Source organism: Misgurnus anguillicaudatus, chromosome 7 (assembly GCF_027580225.2).
Source record: "Misgurnus anguillicaudatus chromosome 7, ASM2758022v2, whole genome shotgun sequence".
Taxonomy (NCBI): domain Eukaryota; kingdom Metazoa; phylum Chordata; class Actinopteri; order Cypriniformes; family Cobitidae; genus Misgurnus; species Misgurnus anguillicaudatus.
This window is the reverse complement of record NC_073343.2, coordinates 7,634,264-7,659,939: the sequence shown is the minus strand read 5'-3', so window position 1 is coordinate 7,659,939 and position 25,676 is coordinate 7,634,264. Positions and strand designations below refer to the sequence as shown.

Here is a 25,676-nt window from a genome sequence, read left to right as displayed (position 1 = left end):
TTCTCTTTTGACAGAAAAGCTATGTCCAGTGATCGCTCCAGATATGTTATCTACTGTGTGGGAATTACTAATGACCTGCGTGTGCACGCAACCATGTTTGAAAACCGTAATGTGGTGCCAATTGAACAAAGTCTATGGGGCTGTTTACACTTGGTATTAAGATGTGTTTTCGTCGATGAGATCACAAGTAGAGGGGAGAGACACATTACGTTTACACCTGTATGTAAATCCGTCTCTTTTGTCCACTTTCGACCGCTTCTGTCCTGAATACTGTGGGGATGGTCTGTTGAGACGGTGGGCGAGTCTCTCCGCTGTCATTGAAACGCGAGTGGGAGTAATGACGAGTTTATATGGACACGAACAAATATTACACTGCAAAAACTGATTTTCAAGAAAAAAAATATTAGTATTTTTGTCTTGTTTTCAGTAAAAATATCTCAAAATTAAGTCGCTTTTTTTTGATGAGCAAAACGACCCAAGAAAATGAGTCTAGTTTTTAGACCAAAAATATCAAATTTAAGTGAATTTGTGGATTAAACAAGCAAAAAAAAAAAAAATCTTGAACATTTTTCTTAAACACTAAATTTATTACACTAAAAAAATAATTTGCTTACCTCATTGCCAGATTTTGTTGCTTGTTTTATGCACAAAATCACTTAAATTTGATATTTTTGGTCTAAAAACTAGACTCGTTTTCTTGGGTTGTTTTGCTCATCAAGAAAAAGCATCTTAATTTAGGAATATTTAGATATTTTTACTGAAAACAAGACAACAATGCTACGAATTTTTTCTTTATCATTTTTTGCAGTGTATGTCAGAGTCCACTGCTTGTGTTTTAAGTCAGTGGTTCTCAAACTTTTTCTGCGCGCGGCCCCCCCTTGTGTACGGTGCATTCTTTCGCGGCCCCCCGAAAGAAAATTTATGACAAAAACAGTTCTAAAATTGAATATTAAATTATACCTAGTAGTGCTGTTGGTTAGTTGGCTTATTATTTTTTAGGTTTAATTACACAGAATTCATGATAAATGAATGTATTTTATAAAATGTCATAAAACTGGGGGGCCCCGGCCCCCAGTTTGAGAACCACTGTTTTAAGTAAACATGCTGCACAGTGTTTTGTACATGAATATGATAGAGCTTTCTCTGATATTTCAGCGCAATTGATGAAATAAGATGGCACAACTTTCATACACTTGCAAAATGAAACTGCGGAGATCAGCCGCTTTAATTTTATCAATGCACTGCAAAAAATGACTCTTACTTAGCATTTTTGTCTTGTTTTCAGTAGAAATATCAAAAGATTCTTAAATCAAGATGTATTTTCTTGATGAGCAAATGACCTAAGAAAATTTGTCTTAGCAAATTTAAGCGAATTTGTGCTTAAAACAAGCAAAAAAATCTGCCAATGGAATAAGACATTTTTGCTGATTTTTTCTTGTAGTAGCCTCTTATGGAACAGCTGAAATTCCACAAGGGTGCGTATTTGTTCCTCAGACGTTGCACAATAAACGTGACATCTGAATATATTCATTATATATTTTCCGAACGAATGTGAACTAATTGTATACACCATTTATTTCGTAATTCATTCAGAAACGTCAAGATTGTGAGATGAACAAATCGTTTTGAATTAAAAGGCTTGGATATTCCATTTCCTTGGACTTTTGGGGATTTATGAACAATTTGTTTTGGACAATTTCACCGAAGCGGATAAAGGGAAGATTTTGAAGGTAAGGAAATATCCTAAATCGGCGCCGCCGGTTCAGGTAGCTAACAACTAGATTACAGTTTTATGACTGCTAAAAATCATATTATGCTTTGTGTGTGCGCTTAATGGAATCCCTAAAGTCTAAGCTTTCCAACGATGTGCCACATGACCGTATATTTTGAAGATTTAATGCTTCAAAGTTACAATGACGTAATGCAGCCTCACCAGCAAGGGAGGGGGTGTACCGTCTACGGCACAGTGTTAGTAATTTCAAGAAAAAAAAATCTTATTGCATTGGCAGATTTTTTTTTCTTGTTTTAAGCACAAATTCACTTCAATTTGACATGTTCTGTCCAAAAACTAGAGTTATTTTCTTAGGTCATTTGTTACACAAAATAATACATCTTGATTAAAGAATTTTTAGATATTTCTACTGAAAACAAGACAAAAAACTTCATTTTAAGAAAGTCATTTTTGGCAATGTGTGAAAGGCTAATAATAGCGCTGTTCTCCGTGTGTTCGCGTCAGAAGTCAGAAAAGACATAAAACATTGTGCTCAGTACCTCAGATTAGATAAATGGGCAGAAAGAAGGCGGTCGTGTTTGGCTGTTCGAACACATTCAACCACATGTGCGTTTACACTACAAAAGCAATACGATCGAAAGAGGTTTCGACTACCTCTGAATGTGGTTGAAAGTGGTCGAAAGTGGACGAGCTCAAAACGTTTTGAACGCCTTTTACACCTGGCATTAACGTCGTCCACTTGTGATCCGATCGACGAAAACGCATGTTAATGCTAAGTGAAAGCAGCCTCAAAACAGAGAGCAATGATGTGACAGACAACTTGTCCAGTACAATTCACACATCAGAGCTTATCTGTAAATGTAGTTGTGAGACATGACAATTATTAGGTGTGAGTTCAGTTGTAGAATGTGATTTTTCACACCCACAAAAAAAACGATCTGCCTTGTGAATGCAACCATATTAAGGAGTCAAATACTGTACATGTTTGACAACAATATTCTGGTGCCATGTGAACATAGCCAAGGGACACATTTACTATAGCACATTTTTCAGCTTTAACATTAAATGAGACATAATATACATTGTCTTATAAAAGCACTATATTATTGTAAGGACTAGTAATAAAATTGCAGTAAGGGTTCTTACCACCAACACCCCATTAGACACGCATGGGCTCGGCACCTCAGAGCTGCAATGTGCAGACACAGGCAAGACCACTGCTTAGTTCATATTTATCAGGACATTGCTCTTAACATGAACTATGCAAGCTATAAAACATCACTCATTTTACAAATGACCATAAAATCAGGCAGTCCTTACCTCTGTGTCATCTCAAACTCCACCCACAGCTCATCTTTTGTCTGTAAAAAAGGTGACACATATACACAATAATACACATTACATTTCATTGAAGTTTTCTTTTCAATTGTATGCCATGATATCTCCACATAGCACTGACCGTATCATTTAAAATGAAACATTTTTCCTCCATCTTTTCTGGTGTGAGGTTATTAATGTCAAACAGGACAGTGGCAATATGATCATCTCTCATACACGGGTCATTGTCATAGACCTGGAGCTCCAGAATATTCTGCGTAGTGGAAAAGAGAGGTGACATTAAACTCAATGACTCAAGGTGCATCTTAAAGAGGAATGCACTTTTACAAATTAAGGTGCTTCACGATGCTAAGAACTATTTTTGCCTAAATTTTACTTTAACCAATATAACATACCACCAGACTCAACATAAGAAAATATAAAGACACATTTGCCCTGAAAGTTTACCTTGACATTGCTTTGCAACCTGAAGTGGAAGGTTTCATTCCATACAGGATTGTTGTTATTATCAATCGTCTTGGTGCGATATGTACGAGCAGATGCCGTGGGTAAGTTCAAGATAACATAGCAGTCAGCTTCAGATACTAAGAAAAAAATTGGATAGGATTAGAAATGGTAGGGTGATTTAAACGCTTACATTTTCATTTATATGACCCAACGTACATAAACAAAATCTGAAATTTGTTGAAGCTGCATAACATTATTTTTAAAAGTGAAATTGAAGAAGCAACATAAAGCACTTTCTTACAAACTGTAAGGGTTTTGTCGTGTGTTCTGTTTGTTTTGTTGTCAGGTCTTTTATTTTGATATCATGTTCTGTTTCCTGTCTTTTATTTTGAAATCATGTCATGCCATGCTTCACATTCCACTTCCTGTTTGTTACTATAAAACTGGTTCAAACTCATATCACTCGGCGAAGTATTCTGTTTCCTGCTGCATTACCAAGCGTATCGTGGTTTTTGTCTTGTTCCTGTTCCTGTTCCTGTTCCTGTTCCTGTTCCTGTTCCTGTTCTGTATTCCTGTTCTTGTTTTTGGATATTCTGTGTCACGGATGTTTTGCACTTATCCGTTTCACCTGGACTCTCATGGACTCATTACGCCAACACACCTGTTGTATGTTTGATTGTGTTTGTATTTATACGCCTTTGTTCTGTCAGCCTGTGGATTATTGTCATTGCTTCCTCGTCTGTTCCCGGTATTGATGTTCCTGTGTTCCCTGTATTCACCGTGTCATTCCTCGTGTTTTATCATTAAATGATATTTATTTTCGAACTTTGCGTTTGCGTCCTGTCTCTCCTACCGTGTCATGACATTCTGGATTTTGACCCACGCCTGTTAATTTGGATTACGCTATTTGGATTGCCCTATTTCAGGGATTCCCAAAGTGAGAGGAAAAATGTAATGGCGGTCTGTTTCTTTAAGTGGGATTTTTCCATACAATAAATTAATAAAAACATAAGTAAACATTTCCTTTGTAATCGCTTTTATTTTAAATAAAAAACGATAATTTATTAGGTTTTGATAGAAACGTCGACTGCAGCTTCTATATGCGTGCCAATTCGTTTCATTCATTCCATAAATATTATAAATATGCTTAACTGGTTGAAATCAGGGAAACTGTCTAGTTTCTTATGATAAAGTTGTTAATCACGAAGGAAGAGAGGGACCAAGAGAGAGAGACTTTTTCTATGGCAAAAATAAAAAAAATCAAATGGGACGAGACATGGGCGTGTCTAATGCACAGGATGGCAAGCAATGTGGTTTCATGCATAGTAGAGAACGCCAACGATTATATAATAAAATACATAAATACTTACAAAGACACTGTAGAGAACTTATTAAAAGCTTTCATTTAATTTTGTTTGAAACTTGAGCTGTTATAATGAATCGGCAAACTATTATACCTTTTGTGCGAACAGTAAAGGCTTTCGTAAATGTGTTTGATGGGTCTGCACGTAACGCACGCATCTTGAGGGAGAGCGCACTGGTAAACATGAGGAAAGCTCTCATATGTCGTCTATTAGCTGGCTACGTTTTTTACCATAGTAAACTCGAATGGCATCTAAATATCATAGTGGTTAAATGCATACACGGGGGTGTGCATCATCTACGCTGAGCGTAGCTGCGTCTGGTCGTAGTTTCAGATGGAGCAACAGGCGTAAATATTTTTCACAATGTCGGACGTAGCTAAGCCCGACGTAGGACTTACACCCATAGATATGTATAAAGGCTAGATGTCTTACGGCGGAGTCTCTAACGTCCTCACCTGGCGGCCATCTTACCTCAGACTGCTCGCTCACTCGTAGCATTGAGTTTAATAGTGCAGGTACTTTTAAATGACCATAACTTGATCAATTTTCTACCAATTTTCAAAAGGTTTGGTTTCTTACAAACTTTATTAACGTAGCTATAATTCTGGATGCTTTAACATGTTCATGATTTTTTTCTTTTTTTTAGTATAAGCATGCAGTGTCATAGGTACATCTTTGATGTTTATAACAAACCAATTAAAAAAAATATAGCTGCAAGCAGCAATTGCGGGGTCAAGCACCTTCAGCGCAATGAGGACCCAAAGCACAGCAAAAACCACACGACACAGCAAATGCGCAAAGCGCAGAAAGCACGCAATACAGAGCCCGAACCCGAAGCAAAGCAAATGCAGAGCAGAACCACTGCAGTGCGGAGCAACAACAGAAAAGATGGCAAAAATATAACACGTGTGGAAAACCAGACAGGTCGAGAAGAACGTGTTTAAGGGAACACAAAAGGAAATCTCAATAAGTGAAAGTAAGAGCTGGGATTTGAACCCATGACCTCAGGTTCCTAAAGCATGGCACTAACCGCATGCGCCACTGAGTAAACGATTAAACCACTGATTTGGTGTGTCCAAGCTATAGAATACAGCTTTACAGCTATAAACATTGATATCCAGCAATTACCAAAAGTGTAGAAATGACAACAGAGAGCACAAATAACTGAAATACAATGTATAGTATGAGAATCACAAAAAAAAATTCCACTGCACATGGGTTTCGAACCCATGACCTCAGAATCTCATGGCATGTGATTAACCAGATGTGCAACTCAGTTAACACAGCTCAAGGGGCAGCAAAAAAACAGCTTAGGTGCTTCAAGGATTGACATGTGCCAATCAACACAGATGCAGAACTGACAGTGCAGACCAGAACTATCAGAAATACAATGTATATGAGAATCAAAAAGCTCAAATGAGATTGAAGACAAGAACATCATTCTGTATAGTAATGCTATACAATGTAATATACAGTCACATTAATTTACTATGACAAATAGACAACGTCACAGGCACGGTCAACTTTGGAGTGGTATTTCTAAGAAAGAGAACAGAATATCAAAAATCTGTTCGGTCATTTCTGTGCGAATTGCTCCAAACATTATACGAGCAGTACCTGGCATAAAATAAACAACATTTGTAAAAGGAGTAGCGAAAAAATCATACACCATATGCTTTACAATAACACATGAACAGAATGTTGGAAAATGACAAACGAGGCATCGTTGCAATCGGCATGAACCAGTGAATACAATTTCACAAAGAAATTAATATCAGACAAAGTATTCAGAAGTTATAAGCAGTTCCATGAGAACTGTTATAGTTTATAACCCCTAGGTGGCGCTGTACTCTGACTTCCCAGGTACCTTCAGGACATCATGTCGAAGCTCCTTACTAATTTTTGCGCGGATATGTCCAATAGTTCAAAAAATATAACAAATTATGTGAAATTTCAAAATGGCGGACAGGCGGTTCGGTCAAACCCGGCATAATACACATCGACAGATGCGGCATGAGGTAAGCAATCCATAGACATCAAGATCATAATTTTCTGACAAACAGTTCAGAAGTTATGGGCAAAAATAGCCTATTTTCATATCTCATGACCCATAGGTGGCGCTGTCACCAAATTTGGCATGAACCCCAAGTTCATGGTCCACATGAAGTGTACCAAATTGCATTTCAATTGATCAAAGAATGACCGAGCTACAGCTTCAGAACCATTTTTGCGTCAACCTCGTTAGGTTTCCGCATTTATTACTTTTGAATAAAGATAAATATCAAAATTCTGTTTGGTCATTTCTGTGCGGCTCACTCCAAAGTTCACCTGTGCCAAATTTCATAACAATTGAACCAAATTTGAAGGAGGAGTAGCGAATAAACGGAATACTGTACATTTCAAAATGGCCACTACTGTAATGGGTGGAGTTTTACTGTAAGGTATTAAAAACAACAAGCGTGAGGAGAGCAATCACGTGTACTAAGTAGAATTTTCATAGATCAAGCGGATCAGCAGTTATAACCATTTGAACATTGAATTTTTGCACTGCTGGTGGCGCTATAGAGTTAGTACTAGAGACCCCATTTTTAGTCACATGACTTTTTAAGACCACCACTACAACTGTGCCAAATTTCATCATTTTCCTATGTACGGTTCGTAGGGCTGCCATAGACGCCTATGGCTAAGAAGAAGAAGAAGCAGAATAATAATAATACTAACAATTCCAATAGGTGTCACAGCACCTTCGGTGCTTGACCCCTAATTAAGCAAGTCATGGTCATTTAAAAGTACATGTACCATTAAAACTCAATGTACGAGTGAGCGAGCGTCCTGTGGTAAGATGGCCGCCAAAATGCGGACATTCCACTAAATTGGCCAGCAGCGCGGGCGACACGGTCGCCGTGATTTCACCAAGTAAGTTGTGATCCTGGATCAAAATTTTTTGTTGATCCTGGATCAACGTTTTAATCAAAGATACCCAAACCTACCCTTAACTCAAACCCTAACCATTTTTGAACCCTCAAATTAGTGTGAAATAATAGTTTGAGGAGTATTTCTAAAAAACCCCTAACCCAATCCTAAACCTAAATCTAACATACACACTAATCCTAATCCTGCAATCTGATTGGTTAATGAAAATGTTGATCCAGGATCACATCTTACATGGTGAAATCACGTTCACCCGGGCGGGACATCTAGCCTTTATACATATCTATGCTTACACCCAACACTTCTTTAAGAAGTTGGGCAAGAGAGAGAGACGTCATCTAAATCCTTTTTTCCTACTATCTTGTTCCTATCTATATAATATAACTTACTAGTTCATCCTAGGAATACTTTATCGTGACGATTATTCAACAGTATCAATAACTAAAACGATTTATCACTGGTAAACACCCAGTATTAGCATATAGCCCGCTAGCATCAACAAACGCAGCAACGCTGCTCCGTGCATTGGAGCTCCGTCGAGTTCATCATCTAAATCCTATTTTCTTACTATCTCGTTCCTATCTATATAATATAACGTACTAGTTTATCTTAGGAAATACTTTACCGTGACGATTATTGAACAGTATTAATAAGTAAAACGATCTATCACTAGTAAACACCTAGTGTTAGCATATAGCCCGCTAGCATCAGCAAACGGTGCCGGCTGAAGTTAGCACTTGCTCACTGTCTGTTTACTGTAAATCTGCCTTCCTTTTCGATCTAATGGCGGACTCATCCGATGTATGTTTTTCAGACCTTTCCTCACCAGAGCGGGAAGCTGCGGAGGAGTTTTGGCCCGGCGTTCGCACCAGGCGGTACAGCGTGCCCCACATCACCCTGGCTCCAGGCACCCGGAGACGACCGAGGCATGCAACGAGCGAGCACCCATCTCGATGCAGCTTCACGGACCGCGTTCGGGCGAACGGAGACGCCATCGCCCAGCATGAAAACGGTAAGACTCCGCTTGTCATTGTAACCTGCACTACTTGCCACATGTACAGTTTAGCTTCTTCCGTCAGCATAGAGGGGTTTACATGTGCTAAGTGTATTGAAGTAGTAAGGCTGACGGAGAAGGTTGCAGAACTAGAAGCGCGCATCCGAACGCTAGTTGAGGACAGTAAGACCGCTAATGTTAATGTTACAAACACTGTTTCGGGTGCGCCTAGTGTTAAGCGTAATACACATGGCTCGGTTCCGACTTCAGAGTCAAGGTGGCTGACTAACTGGGTGACTGTCAGGCGGCATAGTCACATTCGGCATCCAAATCACGTTCCTGTTTTAATATCAAGAAGATTTTCTCCACTCAGCAATACACCGGCTGAGACATCTGTTAAAGGTGCCCTGGTTATTGGAGATTCTATACTCAGGAACGTTGGCATTGAGGCACCAGCCACCATAGTCGATTGTATACCGGGAGCCAGAGCGTCTGACATTAGATCCAAACTTAAAGTGCTGGCTAATGCTAAACGTAAGTTTTCTAAGATTGTTATTCATGCCAGCACGAATGACACCAGACTCCGCCAGTCGGAGATCACCAAAGATACTATTAAAGAGGTGTGTGAAATTGCAAAAACAATGTCAGACAATGTAATTTGCTCTGGTCCCCTCCCCACCTACTGGGGGGATGAAACTTACAGTAGATTAGTGTCTCTTCATGGCTGGATGTCAAAGTGGTGCCCTCAGCATAACGTAGGGTTTATAGACAATTGGAAGCATTTCCGGGGAAGACCTGACCTGCTAAAGAGAGATGGCCTCCATCCGTCTCCGGAAGGAAGTGCTATACTCTCTAGAAATCTGATCAATAGTCTTACTTTTGATATTGTCTGACTATCCAGGGCCCAGGTCAGGAAACAGACAGAAAGGCTTACCCATCAGTCTGTTAGCTGCCTTGACATGTCAAGATCACATATATCCCAGCACATAGAGCCTTTTTTACCAGAGTACAACACATCTCGACTGTGTCTGTTCCTCGAACAAATAAATACAGAGCACCGTTTACCTCGTCTCGTACAAATCTTATTAACATAAAATTAGAACACAATACATTAACAGATGAAACTCAGATGTTAAAATTCGGCCTTCTTAACATTAGATCGCTTACCAATAAAGAACCTATTATCAATTAAATAATTACTGACCAAAACTTAGATGCACTCTGTTTAACAGAGACCTGGCTTAAAGCAGACGATTACACCAGTTTAAACGAATCCACCCCACAAGACTATTATTATAAACACGTTCCTCATCTAAAAAGAAAAGGGGGTGGTGTAGCTACAATATACAATAAAATATTCAAAGTAAACCATAAATCCAACCTAAAATTTAATTTGTTTGAAATAATACTGTTAAATATGGAAATAACTGATCGCAACAACAAACGGCTTTCGTTCATTTTAGCTACCATATATAGGCCTCCGGGCCACCACACAGATTTTCTTAAAGAAATAGCGGACTTCCTATCAGAGCTTACAGTCACTGTAGATAAAGCTCTTATCGTTGGTGATTTTAATATCCATGTGGATAATCCAAAAGATGCATTAGGACGTCGTTTATGGCAACCCAGTCTCACCCCATGTCGTCAATATTTGACGACACTTGACCATTCGTCAATATGTGACGCGGAGGGTATACCTTTCGCGTCATTTTTTGACGAACTGGGGACTTCAATACTATTACGTCCGTTGCATTCTCTTCTCCTATTTTCTTACCATTTTCGCGTCGGTTTAGGGTTAGATTTACATAATGACATCCCTACCCAAACCTAACTCTAACCCCAACGCCAGCTGACAACTGTTTCTAACCCCAACGCCAGGTGACAACTGTTTAATTTCGCGTACACTGTTTAATTTCGCGTACACTGTTTAATTTTGCGTAATCTAACCCTAAACCGACGCGAAAATGGTAAGAAAATAGGAGAAGAGAATGCAACGGACGTAATAGTATTGAAGTCCCCAGTTCGTCAAAAAATGACGCGAAAGGTATACCCTCCGCGTCACATATTGACGAATGGTCAAGTGTCGTCAAATATTGACGACATGGGGTGAGACTGTGTTATTTATGGATGTTCTAAACTCTCTCGGCATTAAACAAAACGTGTCAGGGCCCACACATACTCGTAATCACACATTAGACTTAATTCTGTCACTCGGACGCAATATTAATGACATCGAAATATCACCCCAGAGCGATGCCGTTTCAGACCATTGCCTTGTGTCATACACAATCCTTCTAGATAGGACCGCTCAGTCTACAGCATGCTACCGATTAGCCAGAACAATAATTTCCACCACTAAAGATAGCTTTATTAGCACTCTTCCAGACCTGTCTCAAATGAAACATGTAGCAGATAACCGTGAAGATCTGGATATTATAAAAGAAAACCTGAACAACGTCTGCTCTAGCACGTTGGATTCCGTTGCTCCCATTCGAAAAAAGAGAATCAAAGAAAAACCGCCAGCTCCATGGTATGACCATCAGACTGCAGCCCTCAAAAAAGTAGCTAGAAAAATGGAAAGAAACTACCGAAGCACAAAGTTAGAGGTATGGCGTTCAGCATGGAAAGAGAGTGTTCAACACTACAGACAGGCTATTAAAACTGCCAGATCTACCTTTCTCAGTACGCTTATTAAAGAAAATCATAACAACCCTCTATTCCTATTTAGCACAGTTGCGAAACTGACTAGAAACAAAGAACAAACAGAAACCAATAGTAAACTCCAACACAATAGTGATGACTTCATGAACTTCTTTACTAACAAAATTATGTTTATTAGGAAAAACATAGAAACTACGCAAGCATCCACCATTCTACCCAATAATACATTTTCCACTAGATTACCAAACGAAAATTTTGAGTCATTTAAACCTACTACAATAGAAGACCTCTCTAAATTAGTAACGTCATCCAAATCATCGTCCTGTATACTAGACCCCGTTCCCACAAAATTACTAAAAGAGGTATTTCATGTAGTGTCAGACACGGTACTAAATATCTTTAACTCATCTCTAGAATTAGGATACATTCCAACAGCTTTCAAACTAGCAGTTATTAGACCGCTCATTAAAAAACCAAACCTTGACCAGGGAGATCTTAATAACTTTAGACCAATCTCAAATCTACCTTTTCTTTCTAAAATATTAGAAAAAGTAGTGGCAAGCCAGCTACGCACATTCGTAGAAAATAATAATACATATGAAAAGTTCCAATCAGGATTCAGGCCCCACCATAGCACAGAGACAGCGCTGCTTAGAGTTACAAATGACCTCCTATTAACATCCGATCGTGGTGAAATCTCAATCCTTATATTATTAGACCTTAGTGCAGCCTTTGACACAATAGATCACACAATCTTACTCAATAGACTAGAAAACTATGTTGGCATCAGTGGTCAGGCGTTAGCCTGGTTCAGATCGTATCTAACCAATCGATATCATTTTGTTTATGTAAATGAGGAAGAGTCATATCACTCTCCCGTTAAATACGGCGTACCTCAGGGATCAGTTCTAGGCCCTATCCTATTCTAGTTATATATGTTACCTCTAGGAGACATTATCAGGAAACATAACATAAGTTTTCACTGCTATGCGGATGATACCCAGCTTTACATCTCGTCGCATCCTAGCGAAACCCACAAGTTTTCTAAGCTAACAGACTGCATTAGTGATATTAGGGACTGGATGGCACATAACTTTCTTATGCTAAACTCCAATAAGACAGAGATACTTATTATTGAACCGAATTGCTACAAACATAATATGTCAGATTACAAGTTGCCCATAGATGGCTGCACGGTGGTGCCATCTTCCACGGTTAAGAATTTAGGCGTGATGTTCGACAGCAATCTATCTTTCGATAGTCATATCTCCAACGTCTGCCGCACAACATTCTTCCATCTTAGAAATATCTCAAAAATACGCCATATGCTGTCTGCATCAGATGCAGAAAAGCTTATCCATGCTTTTATGACCTCTAGAATAGACTATTGTAACTCGTTACTCGGGGGATGCCATGCTAATCAGGTAAACAAGCTACAGTTGGTTCAAAACGCCGCCGCAAGAGTGCTTACTCGATCTAAAAAGTATGACCACATCAGTCCAATTCTGGCATCTTTACACTGGCTACCAGTTAAATATCGCATACAATTTAAAATATTACTAATCACCTACAAAGCCTTAAATGGCCTAGCGCCCTCGTATATTAAAGAACTACTATCAGAATACAATCCATCACGTAAACTGCGCTCACAAAATTCTGGCCTCTTAATTATCCCTAGAATATCAAAAGTGTCTAAAGGTGGTAGATCCTTTTCCTACTTAGCCCCTAAGCTCTGGAATGATTTACCAAATAATGTTCGATTATCAGACACAGTCGATCAATTTAAATCTAAACTTAAGACATTTTTCTTTTACAAAGCATTCACATAAAAGTCCAGTAAATGTACTTTTCCCGCAGTAGTTATTTTGTCTAGAGCAAAGCACTCACATACCTCATATGGGTAATATGCTATTGCCGCAATAGTTAGCCTGTCTGGAACCGAGCTGACTTAAACCACTATGATGTATGACACTTGCATTACATGCGAACGGCCCCTACGCTAATAGAACTCTGTTTTTGTCTCGTCCTTGACCCCGAGGACACTGAGACAAACAGACCCAGTTCCTGTTGCTGTGAAGGTCATCACACCACTGATCTACTGGCTGTCCTTCACCGTGATGACCAGCCGATGCCTGACCAACGACCACCGGCAAACCAGTTTAATCCGCTTACCCGCCTCCTATCCCTACCGGTTTTTTCGTTCCAGGGAGAGTCAGCCAACTTTGGCTTAACATAGCACTTTACTGTATACGTTGTATTATTAATATGCTCGCTTGTACAGTTTAACCTTAGCCACTATATCTACTTCTTATATTATCTATTGATTTTCTGTGTTCTCCTTTACATCTACTCATGTAAAGCTGCTTTGCAACAATTAACACTTGTGAAAAGCGCTATATAAATAAAATTTAATTGAATTTACATCCGGCTGGTGCAACCGGCCCCTGGTTATTTGCGCATGATGTCTTTATGGCGAGAAAACAAAGCTTTGTTTTTTTTGAAGTGGGGATTGGGGGTGCGCCAACCCGGTTGGGACATAGAAGGGGGTGCACAGGAAAAAAGTTTGGGAACCACTGTTGGATTTGTTTGCCTGCCTGTGTGGATTTACTTTTATAATAAACCTCCTGCACATGGATTTATCTCACTCTCGCTTTGTGTAAGCACATGGATTCATCTCACTCTCGCTTTGTGTAAGCAGCCAATGTTATACAAACACAGAGCAAGTCTGAAAGACAACACAGCTGAAAACTGTAAACACACACGTTTGAACTTGCTTTTCTAGCATATTTTTTTAATCCTTTAGAAATTGATGGTACAAAAATGAAGTTAGTATTTTATAATTTGGATGCTGATAAAATGGACTTCTGTCTTACAGTAGTCGTATGATTTTTTGATATTCCCACGTAAAACTTTGACTGAGAGATCCCAGTAAGGCTTGACTTCTGTCTGTAGAACAAATACACAGTTTAGAAATTAGTAGGTTTGAGATCTTTTTCATTACACAATTTGAATCCCATTTTTACCCATTATGAGTTGGTATGGATACCTTACCACAAAAAAAACATGGTGTTGCTACAAAAATTAAGATTTGCATACCTTAGGCATTGTTGCGTGCAGTTATCTCTGGAAGCAGCAGTCTGTAAAATGTAAATAAAAATGCTAAATTGCAAGTGATAGGTGGTCTGTTCACGGCTTGAAAAGCTTTTGTTTTCTATATACGTCAGTAACCTGATAAGACATTGTTATTAGTAGTAGTAATATTTCTGCATTGCAAATTATTTACTTTTCAGATTTAGTAGTGTAATAGAAAAACAATAGACCTGATGGTAATGATATCCACACTACCTGTTCTGAGTAATTGAGTCATTCTTTGAAAGTGTGAAGTTTAAATGAAAATTTCTTAATTTTGTGAAAAATACAAATTAACTTTTGGTTCTTTATTAAGAAAGAGGGGAAGCAAATGTTTCACCCATTGTTATAAAATATACCTGCCTCTAAATTTCTAAGTAAAATTGGCCGTTCCAAACATTGATTGAAGGAACAACGTTATTTGATTAAAAGTTGATTGGGGATGCTCAGCTAAAATGACTGCAAATGCTTTAAAATGGCAACAAAAACACCAAACATAAAATAACTAAAACAGATGCAAAGATTCAGCCATTCATCACCTCTAGAAAGAACAAGGATGGTCAAAAATCAACAGTACATCAGGCGACCCCTTGTATTTTCGGAAGTTATGATTTGATATTTGGTCATCACAGTGTTCAGGATTGTTATTTTTTGGACCAAATATTTACATAAAGTTTAAGCAAGCAGCCATTGACTTGAGTGGTATACATTTTGGAATAATAAGGGCCAATGTCACCACCGTCAGACGGAGTTTTATTTGTTTTTTAAATGAATATGCTTACAATATGTTTCTTTAGTGCTCTTGAGTTATTAATACAAAAATATGTTTATTAAATATTTTTTTTTACTTTTTCTGTTTAGGCTTAAAGTAAATGTTGTATGAGTAATAACTGGAAAAACGCCTATTTTATGAAAAAAATACGAATGGGGAGATTGCACCAGTAAATGCTGAACAGCCAAGACCTTGGACTATAATGATATGCCTTCAGATTTTGTAATTTAACTAACTTTTTTTTCAAAATTTAAACCTGTTTTATCCAAATTCCCAAGAATCACTGATAGATTAGTTTGAACACATCAGAATTCTTAAAAAAAATATGTAGCTTTTTCCAAAGAGGAAATGCCTTAACCGAATGTGAGGCCCTGGGGCTAAGAGGCCCCCCATACCCTCGATTTATAGTCAAATTTTTAAAAAAAAGTGTAATATCTAGGTAATCTACATCACAAAATGCATTAGTTTCTTTTAAGACATACAACAGTGAGTTTTCCCTCTTTGACCCAGAAAACACCATAATATTTTTATTAACATATCACTGAGCCCACTTGAGCATAAACACAAGACACTTTATTTAACAACCACACACAGCAACTTGTGGTGATGATAAAACCAAAATGAGTGAAATTGTTTATAAGCTATATGTTTTTATGTGCTATATGTGCTATATGTGCCAAAACAATAACAACACAAAAGACACTAAATATGAATTAAAAAAAAAGTAATAGTTTGACCATGACACCAAATACTGCTGATTTGATCTCATTTTGACGATCATAAACAAACAAGGCCAACATGAGAGCCAGGGTATCTCTGTCAGAGATGTAGCCCAGAGAGGGCGGTGGTCAGCGGGGCGAGTGAACACTGATGTCCGCTCATGCTTTGGTTCTCATTCGTACCAAATCTCACTAAGCAAACGTTCAAACAGGCGCTATCTTTACTAATCGACTGCAGATTTAAATATATTACATATACATTCTCGACTGAACTAATCTTAAAACTACACTTTGTGACCAAGAAACGGTAATATAAAGTAACGGCTTTTCCGTCCATTGAGTTGTTATGAGCTTCAAAGCAGCCGAAAGTTTTACCTGTCATTCTGGCCGCCCTCGAATCCGTGGCGGAAGAAGTAGTTCTCAAACAAAGAGGCTTTTAAAATAACTCCGCTGTTGTTTTCTAGTTTTCGTTTTTCAAACGTGTGCCGTTGAAGTGTTGTATAAAAGCAATATCGCTCTCGGAGTCGTGTGATATAGCTTATATCATCATGATATAGAGCTATATCACACTCCTACTCGAGCGATATTGCTTAAATATAGTTTTTGGAATATACAAATTTGCAGAAAATTGCCACTCACTAACTAAATGCTCACCATAGTTTTAAAATGTAAGAAGTTTTTTATTTATTTATTTATTTTATTGCATGTTCACTAAACATTACATTAAAGAAAACATACAACATTACATAACATGTATAACAGGGGGAGACGCATTAAAAAAGTTAGTTTTGAAGTGAAAATGCATTAATGATAACAAAATATAAGTCTTTATAGACAGAATCTTGTTTTTTAATCAGTTATTTATTTTGTAGGCTATTGAAGATATAGTATGCAGTGTATTTAGTATTTATGCAAAGTAAAACGAACAAGTATGAATATGCACAAAACAGACAGGGAACATACCTGTAAGGGAACATACCTGTATATAAGATCTTTTGTCGCTCTTTACTTTCTAGACTTGCACCTTTACCGTTACGTCATCTTTCTAAACCAACAGAATGTGTGTACTGTGAGCTAACGTCGCATCAAACTAGATCTTTCTGCATGACAGATGCTGCGTCCGAAACCGCCTACTACATACTATATAGTACGCGAAAAGCAGTAGGCGAGGCGAGTAGTATGTCCGAATACATAGTATTCGAAAAACAGTATGCGAAAAGTACCCGGATGACCTACTACTTCCGGTTAGATTTTGCAGTGTGCATACACTGGACGCTTCACTATCCCATGATGCCCCGGACGAGAAGTTATCCAACGGAGAAGAAGAGGCACGCGGCTCTTTTCACGCTGAAATGACATGACGTGATGACAACGTATGTCACGTGATGTAGCAACATGGCGGATGTAGTACGTCCGAATCTCATTCATACTAACAGGATTCATACTATACAGTACCTACTGTTTTAATGCCAAGTAAGTAGGTACTTCATCTAATTCAGTACCTACTATACAGTATGCGGTTTCGGACGCAGCCAGAGACTCACCTGCACAAGCACAGAGAGAGCGAGCGCGTGCGAAAGAGAGAGAGACCTGCACCTCACTAGTGCTTATTATGAAATTCAGGAATGCCAAGTTGACAACGCGCATTTAATTACATTACGCGGAATAGAAAAATCTGTTCTGTCTGACTGACATTTTATTTCACGGTAAGTTACCACGGACCAATCTGCAGCCATGTAACGTGCAACTGATTGACAGAAAACCTGACAAGTTACAAACCAATATGACGTTTTCCAGTGGTGTAGTGCAGGGTATACGGAGTATACCCACTTCTTTATTAGATGGCATGAGGTATACCCACAATCTACTTCAGCCCTGGTAAGCCCGTGCATTAAGGCGGCCTTGCTAACATGGCATTGAAAACCCCATTGAAAACTTGTGGGGTGACATAAAAATACAGTTGAAGTAAAACCTAAAAATTCACAGTAAATGTGGATCCTAGACTTAAATACTATAGGTTACAGAAGCTGAGTTAAAGCTGGTGTACCACATGGTTAAACACAATCAGTTATAAAAGTGCTGACTGCATTCACAAGCTCAACCAAAAAGAAAACCGTCTGCGCTTTTACTTGCTTACTATTATCATACCTGTGTCTATGCCAGCAGTTAGGAACAATAGTGGTTATGCAACTAAATATTCGTAAATAAGTAGTTTAAAGTGAAGTTATTTCTTCAGTTTTGAAGAAAATTTTGACACAGCTATTTAATATTCACTTTCTTTGCTTCCTTTAAAAGAACAAGACAGACATGATACATTGTGGTAATGCTTCGTTTAGAATGGAATGTGTAATGTTTTAAATAAATTTTAAATTAGGAAATAAAATCTATTTATAACATTTCCAACTTTTTTAACTTTTATTAGTACACAGCTATTTTTTGAACACAACTGTACATTCAACATGATCTCACAAAGTTCCGTGCGATAGTCACAGAATTTTTTGCCCATTTTTCCGTGGCATTCTCACAGATTACCGCATTTGTCCGTGGCCCTGCCACGGGCTGTATTTTTCCGTGGCATTCTCACGGATTGGTTACTTGACTGCTTTTTCCTATTTTCAAAGTATTGTCGCTTCGGTTTAGGGTTAGATTTGGTGTTTGCGTTAGTATGTCACTTTAAGTATTGGTTTCTACTATTTTTCTGCTTTATTCTTTTATATTTTCTAAACTTTAAACAATTGTCGCCTGGCGTTGGGGTTAGAGTTGGGTTTGGGTAAGGATGTCATTTTATGTAAATCTAACCCTAAACCGAAGCGACAATGGTAAGAAAATAGGACAAACAGTTGAGTAACCAATCCGTGAGAATGCCACGGAAAAAGACACTTCGTGGGAGGGCCATGGAAAAATGCGGAGATCCATGAGAATGCCACGGGAAAATTAGCAAAAAATTCTGTGACTATCCCACGGAAATTTGTGAGTTGGAACATTCCTGGAATTAGCCTAGAGTAGACTCAGGTCTTAGAAAGCCAATTACAAAAACGGCTCTTTCACATACAGTAGTTATATCTGTAAATTACCATGAAATTACAAGAATTAGTTTACCAGTAACTACACAAATGTGTAGTTCACAAAAGCAATGACATTTCGTCTTTTTACCAGTAAGATATCATTCACACATCAGTACCAAAATACCAGTAAAAAGGGGCGAATTTCAGTCTGAAGAGATCATCCCTATACGCCACATTTTCCTCAAAGATCAAAGCTCTTGATGCATAAATTTTGCAGGGATTTGCGTGATTGTATATAGTGTGGCCATTAATACACTTGGCAAATAGAGCAATGAAAACTTAATTTTCTTTTTATTTGGAGTGTCTGTTTATAGCGTCCTTTTCCCAAAGTCCCCTACAAGTTTGCAAAACGCTGTTTGGAATTCACCCTAAATGTGGAAGCTATGGCCAATGGTGACAGTCATGCAGTTCACTGCAAAAAAGAGACTTTCTTACTTAGTTTTTGTCTTGTATTCTGTAGAAATATCTAAAAACCCAGGTGAAAAAGTAGTACACTTCCATAGTGTACTTAAAGTGCTTTATTTTCGCACACTAATTTTGTACTTAATATACTAATATTTAATCTTTAGTACTTCTTAAGATGTTCTTAAGATCATCTAAGTGTACTGTACTGTGCTATTTTGAGACACCATAAATATGAACTAAAATGTGCTAAAATTGTATTTACGTACCACTTGAAGTAAACTTGAACCCATCTTTGTATGAAAGTTGAGTTCAAGTTTAATACAAGTGTTGACTAAATACATTTTTTTAATACAGAGATAGTATGTTAAAAGTGCATTTTAGTTCATATTCATGGTGTCTCAAAATAGCAAAGTGAAGTACACTTAGATAATCTTAAGAACATCTTAAGAAGTACTAAAGATTCATTTTTAGTATATTAAGTACAAAATTAGTGTGCGAAAATAAAGCACTTTAAGTACACTATGGAAGTGTACTACTTTTTCACTGGGAATTCTTAAATCAAGATGCATTTTCTTGATGATGAGATAAATGATTTTTAAGCAATATCGCTCGAGTAGGAGTGTGATATAGCTCTATTGTATAAAAGTGTGATAAGGCCTGATTAGGCTGTGATGATATAGAGCTATATCACACGACTCCGAGAGCGATATTGCTTTTATACAACAGTTCGACGGCACACGTTTGAAAAACGAAAACTAGAAAACAACAACGGAGTAATTTGAAAAGCCTCTGGAAACCACTCTGGCGGCACCAGACTATCTCACGCAAGACGAAGCTCCGAATTTACAACTCAGCTGTACTCTCCATCCTGCTTTATGGCTCTGAGACTTGGCCCCTAAACAAGACACTGGCTGCAAGAATAGATGGCTTTGATAGCAGGGCTCTCAGAACCATCGAGAACATCAGGTGGCCCCAGCGGGTTTCCAATCAAATTCTTAGAGCCCGCACATGCCAGCCCAGAGCATCCTCCCTGGCGGCACAACGTCGTACCCGCTGGCTCGGCCATGTCCTCCGCCTCCCTTCTGACCATCCTACGAGAGCTATTCTCCAGTTTGATCCAAGGGCCGCAGGCTGGAGACGACCACGAGGTAAACCTCGCACCCGATGGCTTGACGTCCTTGCAGGCGACCTACAACAACATGGAGTTGCTATAGAGGATGCAGAGCAGCTGGCACAAGATCGTCAGCACTGGCAACAACTGGTCCATCTGGTCGGCTCAACCCACAGGGATGGGACACCTCCCTACCTATCGCAGGAGCCAAATTGATTGATTGATTGATTGATTGATTGATTTGTTTGAGAACTACTTCTTCCGCCACGGATTTGAGGGCGGCCAGAATGACAGGTAACACTTTCGGCTGCTTTGAATCTCATATTAACTCAATGGACGGATTCGCCGTTTTTAAATATTACAATTTCTTGGTCACAAAGTGTAGTTTTAAGATTAGTTCAGTCGAGAAATATATGTATTATATTTAAATCTACAGTCGATTAGTAAAGATAGCGCCTGTTTGAACGTTTGCTTAGTGAGATTTGGTACGTATGAGAACCAAAGCATGAGCGGACGTCAGTGTTCACTCGCCCCGCTGACCACTGCCTTCTCTTTGGGCTACATCTCTGACAGGGATTCCCTGGCTCTCATGTTGGCCTGATGGTCAAAAATGAGATCAAATCAGCAGTATTTGGAGTTATGATGAAACTATTACTTGTTTTCTTATTCATATTTAGTGTCTTTTGTGTTGTTATTGTTTTGGCGCGAGGTAAAAGTTAATAAAACTATACTTCTATAATGTTACTATTGGTTTACCATTTCATCTTAACGCGATACGAGCACTCGGTTATTAATAGACTTCGTTCTTGTCAGTACTATATAAAACTGTTTTTTATAAGTGTCAGAGAGATGTTTTTGCATGCTGCTTATAAATATACCAGTGGCGATATCTCATAACATGTTTTAATAGTCACGTCGCGATTAAATAAATGATCAATGTCCACATTTAAAAGCTGCGGTGCTTACCTGCAGTTCCACAGTGTTTTTGCGTTCTGATAAGAGATATAGCTCCAGAAAAAAACGAGTGTTTATATTCCTCTTTCCAAGTGTTAATCGTCCACACGATGTGACAAGACATTACTCCAGTAGCGGAGTGGCCATCGGGAGAGTCGGGACATTTCCCGGTGGGCCGGTAGTGTTTTGAGGCTGGGAGGGCCGGTCTGATACATTGCAAGTTATATAGCAACCCCGTCTGGCGGCCTGATGTGCGGCCGCTTCCTTCTGGTCAAACTGTGCAGCCTCTTTGCTCAACACAGTAGGCTATATAAAAGTGCTCAACCTGTTCGGCAGGTCCAACCATGTTTAGGATTTTTTTTAAATATAGGGGGTTATTGAACGGCCCCTTTCCAAATTGCATAGCCTGTCGGCCTTTGATGTGAAAAGCCGCGTCGCCGAATGCCTGTTTATTTCAGTACATACGCGGTCGGATTGATCCATCCAGTGGAGACTATTTAATAGAAAGTGTGGATTAAGGATGTTTAAAATCTCTAGCCTGGTGGTCAGTACTTGAATGGATAAAATCAGCACATTTGCAAAGGTTTATCTCCATATGGCTATATGTAATAAATAAAATTTAGAAGGGTTACTTTGCAGTATCACATTTTTATATTTCCTACTATTAGATTTTTATTAGATTTCCATATTAATAGACAAGAGTATTCAACTGAAATATATAAATATCCTCACAACATTATTATTTCTCAAAACTTTGACAAAAATTATTTTCAAATGAATCTGTATTCTAGGTGCACACATTATTCCGGATATGATTTGAATATTAGACGAGATAATATAACGGCAATGAATGTCTCATATGCCATTAAATATGCACATATAAATTAACATTACAGCATAATGAAATTAATAAAAAGACAAGGAAGCAGGATTGGCATGTAAATTGTATTATTATTAGAGGTAAAAAAGCAATATTACTGAAATAATCTCTGAGGTAATGCGCCAAACACGTTAAAATAAATAAGCAATAACCGTGGAAAAAACATTATTATCTCTCAAAACTTTATATGACAAAAATTATATTTAAAGGAAATATTCTTACAATTATTCAAAGATGCACAAATTATTCCATATTACTCCCGTTTATGAGCACATTCATCTCTGGTCTTGCTCTGTTATGTAATAGCTGATTGACGTGCGCAACTCCGTTTTTCAAACAGGTATAATTTTGTATAGTTACTCATTTAGGAAAATTAGCCATGATTTAATGATTTTATTAATATTATGAAAATGTTTTTTTTTTGGGGCAAATTGATTACAATTTGTATTACCCTAGTTTTACTACAAATAGGATACGAGACATTTTTTTTTTACCACGGAGGGCCGGTGGTATACGAAATTTCCCGGTAGATTTTTTGGTCCCACTCCGCCCCTGCATTACTCCCATTAACTTTAACGTAACATCCAAGAGCGCTGATCTTTGACGGAATAATAACTTCCGATTGGGATTCACAGACTGATTTACGAGCTAGTGAACTAATGAGACACACGGAGAGTGTTTAAAAACAGGGCGTCTGTGTTTTTCCATTCAGAGATGAGTCTGTTTAGGACCTCCATTCACTAGGTGGCGGAATGATACGAAAGGTGAAGCGGTTACTGTGCCGTTATCAGTACAATATCGCATAGCTCTTAGCCAATCAGTTTCGAGAACCAGAAAGAACTGTTGTATAAAAGAAAATAAGTAGTTTTTAGACAAAAATATTTTTAAATGTAAGTGAACTTATGCTTAAAACAAGCAATTTTTAAGATTTTTTTCTTGCCTGTTTCTTGGATTAAGTGTTTAAGAAAAAAAGTTTACTTATTTCAAGATTTTATTTTTGTTTTGCTTGTGTTATGCACAAGTTCACTTACATTTTATATTTTTGTCTAAAATCTAGACTTATTTTCTTAGGACATTTTGCTCATCAAGAAAATGCATCTTGATTCAAGAATTTTCAAATATTTGTACTGAAAACAAGACAGAAAGGCTTATAAAGTAATTTTTTTGCAGTGTTACTGTTAGTTCACTTACGAAAATTAGATGTGTTTTTGTAGTAACTATGGCTAATTGTAGCAGAACAAGAGACAGAAAAGAACATGAAAGTAAAATATGATTAACAAAGCTGTCATTATGTAATAATATAACAAGACACATATCACAATTACAAACTAAATGAAACAAATGATCTTTCTATTTAAAGAGCAAAACAATCTTAAACCAGTTGTGTATTCCAGTCATAGGTTGCTCTTAAACACATAAAGGTAAAAAGTAAAGGTGCTTCACGATTCCATACCTTTTCTCTCTAAATGGTTCTTTAAAGCACCTTTAACATCGGAAGAACCTTTCTGATTCACAAAAGGTTCTTTACGGTGAAAAGGGGTTCTTAAGATTATAAAAATGTATAAAGAAATTGTTTTTGAAAAACCAAAAAAGGTGAAGTATCTTTATTTTTAAGAGTGAAGTAAAATATAACTTACCAAAAGTACAGATTTTTACTTATATTCATTTGTGTTATTTCTTTTAGAAAAAAGTATAGCTAAGTGTAGCTGATTTAGTTATTTTGGAATAATGGAATTTTAGAGGATCTCTAATATATTTGACCAGAGATTGAGAGAATAGGCTACTCACCTTCAATAGATGCAAAGTGAAAGTCCCAGTCCAAACACTGAAAAGTGTACTCTGCGAATCTGTCATGTGGTTATATACTGTACAAGTACAGTTAGCTCCAAGCCTTGAATCTGATTGGACAAGAGTGTATTGGCAAAGTGTTTTGTCTTGTTTTTAGTACAAATATAAAAAAAATCAAGATGTATTTTCTAGATGAGAAAAAATGACCTATACATGTCTATTTTTTTAAACAAAAAATATACAATTTAATTTTTAAGTAAAATTGGCCGTTCCAAACACTGCTTGAAGGAACAACGTTATTTGATTAAAAGTTGATTGTGGATGCTCAGCTAAAATGATTGCAAATGCTTTAAAATGGCAACAAAAACACCAAACATGAAATAACTAAAACAGATGGAAGAATTGTCATGATGGCAAAGATTTAGCCATTCATCATCTCTAGAAAGAACAAGGATGATCAAAAATCTACAGTACATCAGGCGACCCCACATTCAACATGATCTCACAAAGTTCCGTGGAATAGTCACAGAATTTTTTGCTAATTTTCCTGTGGCATTCTCACGGATCTCTGCAACTATTCCACAGAAATTTGTGAGTTGGAACATTCCTGGAATTAGCCTAGAGTACATCAGGCGACCCCTTGGTACTGAATGCAAGTCACGGTATACTGTTAAGCATGGTGATGCAAAAATCATGCTATGGGGATGTTTTTTTATACTACGGTGTGGGGAATATTTATCATATACAAGGTAACAGGGATTAGTTTGAACACATCAGAATTCTTGAAGAAAATATGTAGCCTTTTCTAAAGAGGAAATGCCCTAACATGAAGGGCCGCCTTAACCTAATGTGATGCCCTGGGGCTAAGAGGTTTTGTAGGCCCCCCATACCCTCGATTTATAGTCTCATTTAAAAAAAAAGTGTAATACCTAGGAAATCTACATCACAAAATGCATTAGTTTCTTTCAAGACACAACAGTGAGTTTTTCCTCTTTGACCCAGAAAACACCATAATATTGTTATTAACATATCACTGAGCCCACTTGAGCATAAACACAAGACACTTTATTTAACAACCACACACAGCAACTTGTGGTGATAATAAAACCAAATGTGTGAAAGTATATAAGCTTTATGTTTATATAGTTTTTGGAATTTACCAATTTGCAGAACATTTCCACTCACTAACTAAATGCTCACCACAATTTTAAAAGTATAAGAAGTTAAAGTTAGTTTTGAAGTGAAAATGCATTAATGATAACAAAATATAAGTCTCTATAGACAGAATCTTGTTTTTTGATCAGATATTTAATTTGTAGGCTATTGAAGATATAGTATGCATTGTATTTATGCATACATAGGCATGTAAAACGCACAAGTATGATA

At 37.7% G+C, this 25,676-nt stretch overlaps 1 protein-coding gene across 1 annotated transcript in view; it reads right to left on the bottom strand.

The window, feature by feature from the left end:
• Positions 1-24,389, bottom strand: part of LOC141365248 (cytosolic phospholipase A2 zeta-like) — a 45,445-nt gene extending 21,056 nt beyond the window's left edge. Inside the window, exons 1-7 of the mRNA XM_073869347.1 lie at positions 24,291-24,389; positions 14,564-14,604; positions 14,341-14,413; positions 3,518-3,654; positions 3,192-3,323; positions 3,053-3,093; positions 2,879-2,921 (exon numbers count right to left, since the gene is read on the bottom strand). Coding sequence (XP_073725448.1) covers positions 2,879-2,921; positions 3,053-3,093; positions 3,192-3,323; positions 3,518-3,654; positions 14,341-14,413; positions 14,564-14,572 — 435 coding nt within the window. The 5' untranslated portion in view covers positions 14,573-14,604; positions 24,291-24,389. The remainder of the gene's footprint in view (positions 1-2,878; positions 2,922-3,052; positions 3,094-3,191; positions 3,324-3,517; positions 3,655-14,340; positions 14,414-14,563; positions 14,605-24,290) is intronic.
• Positions 24,390-25,676: the final 1,287 nt, after the last annotated feature.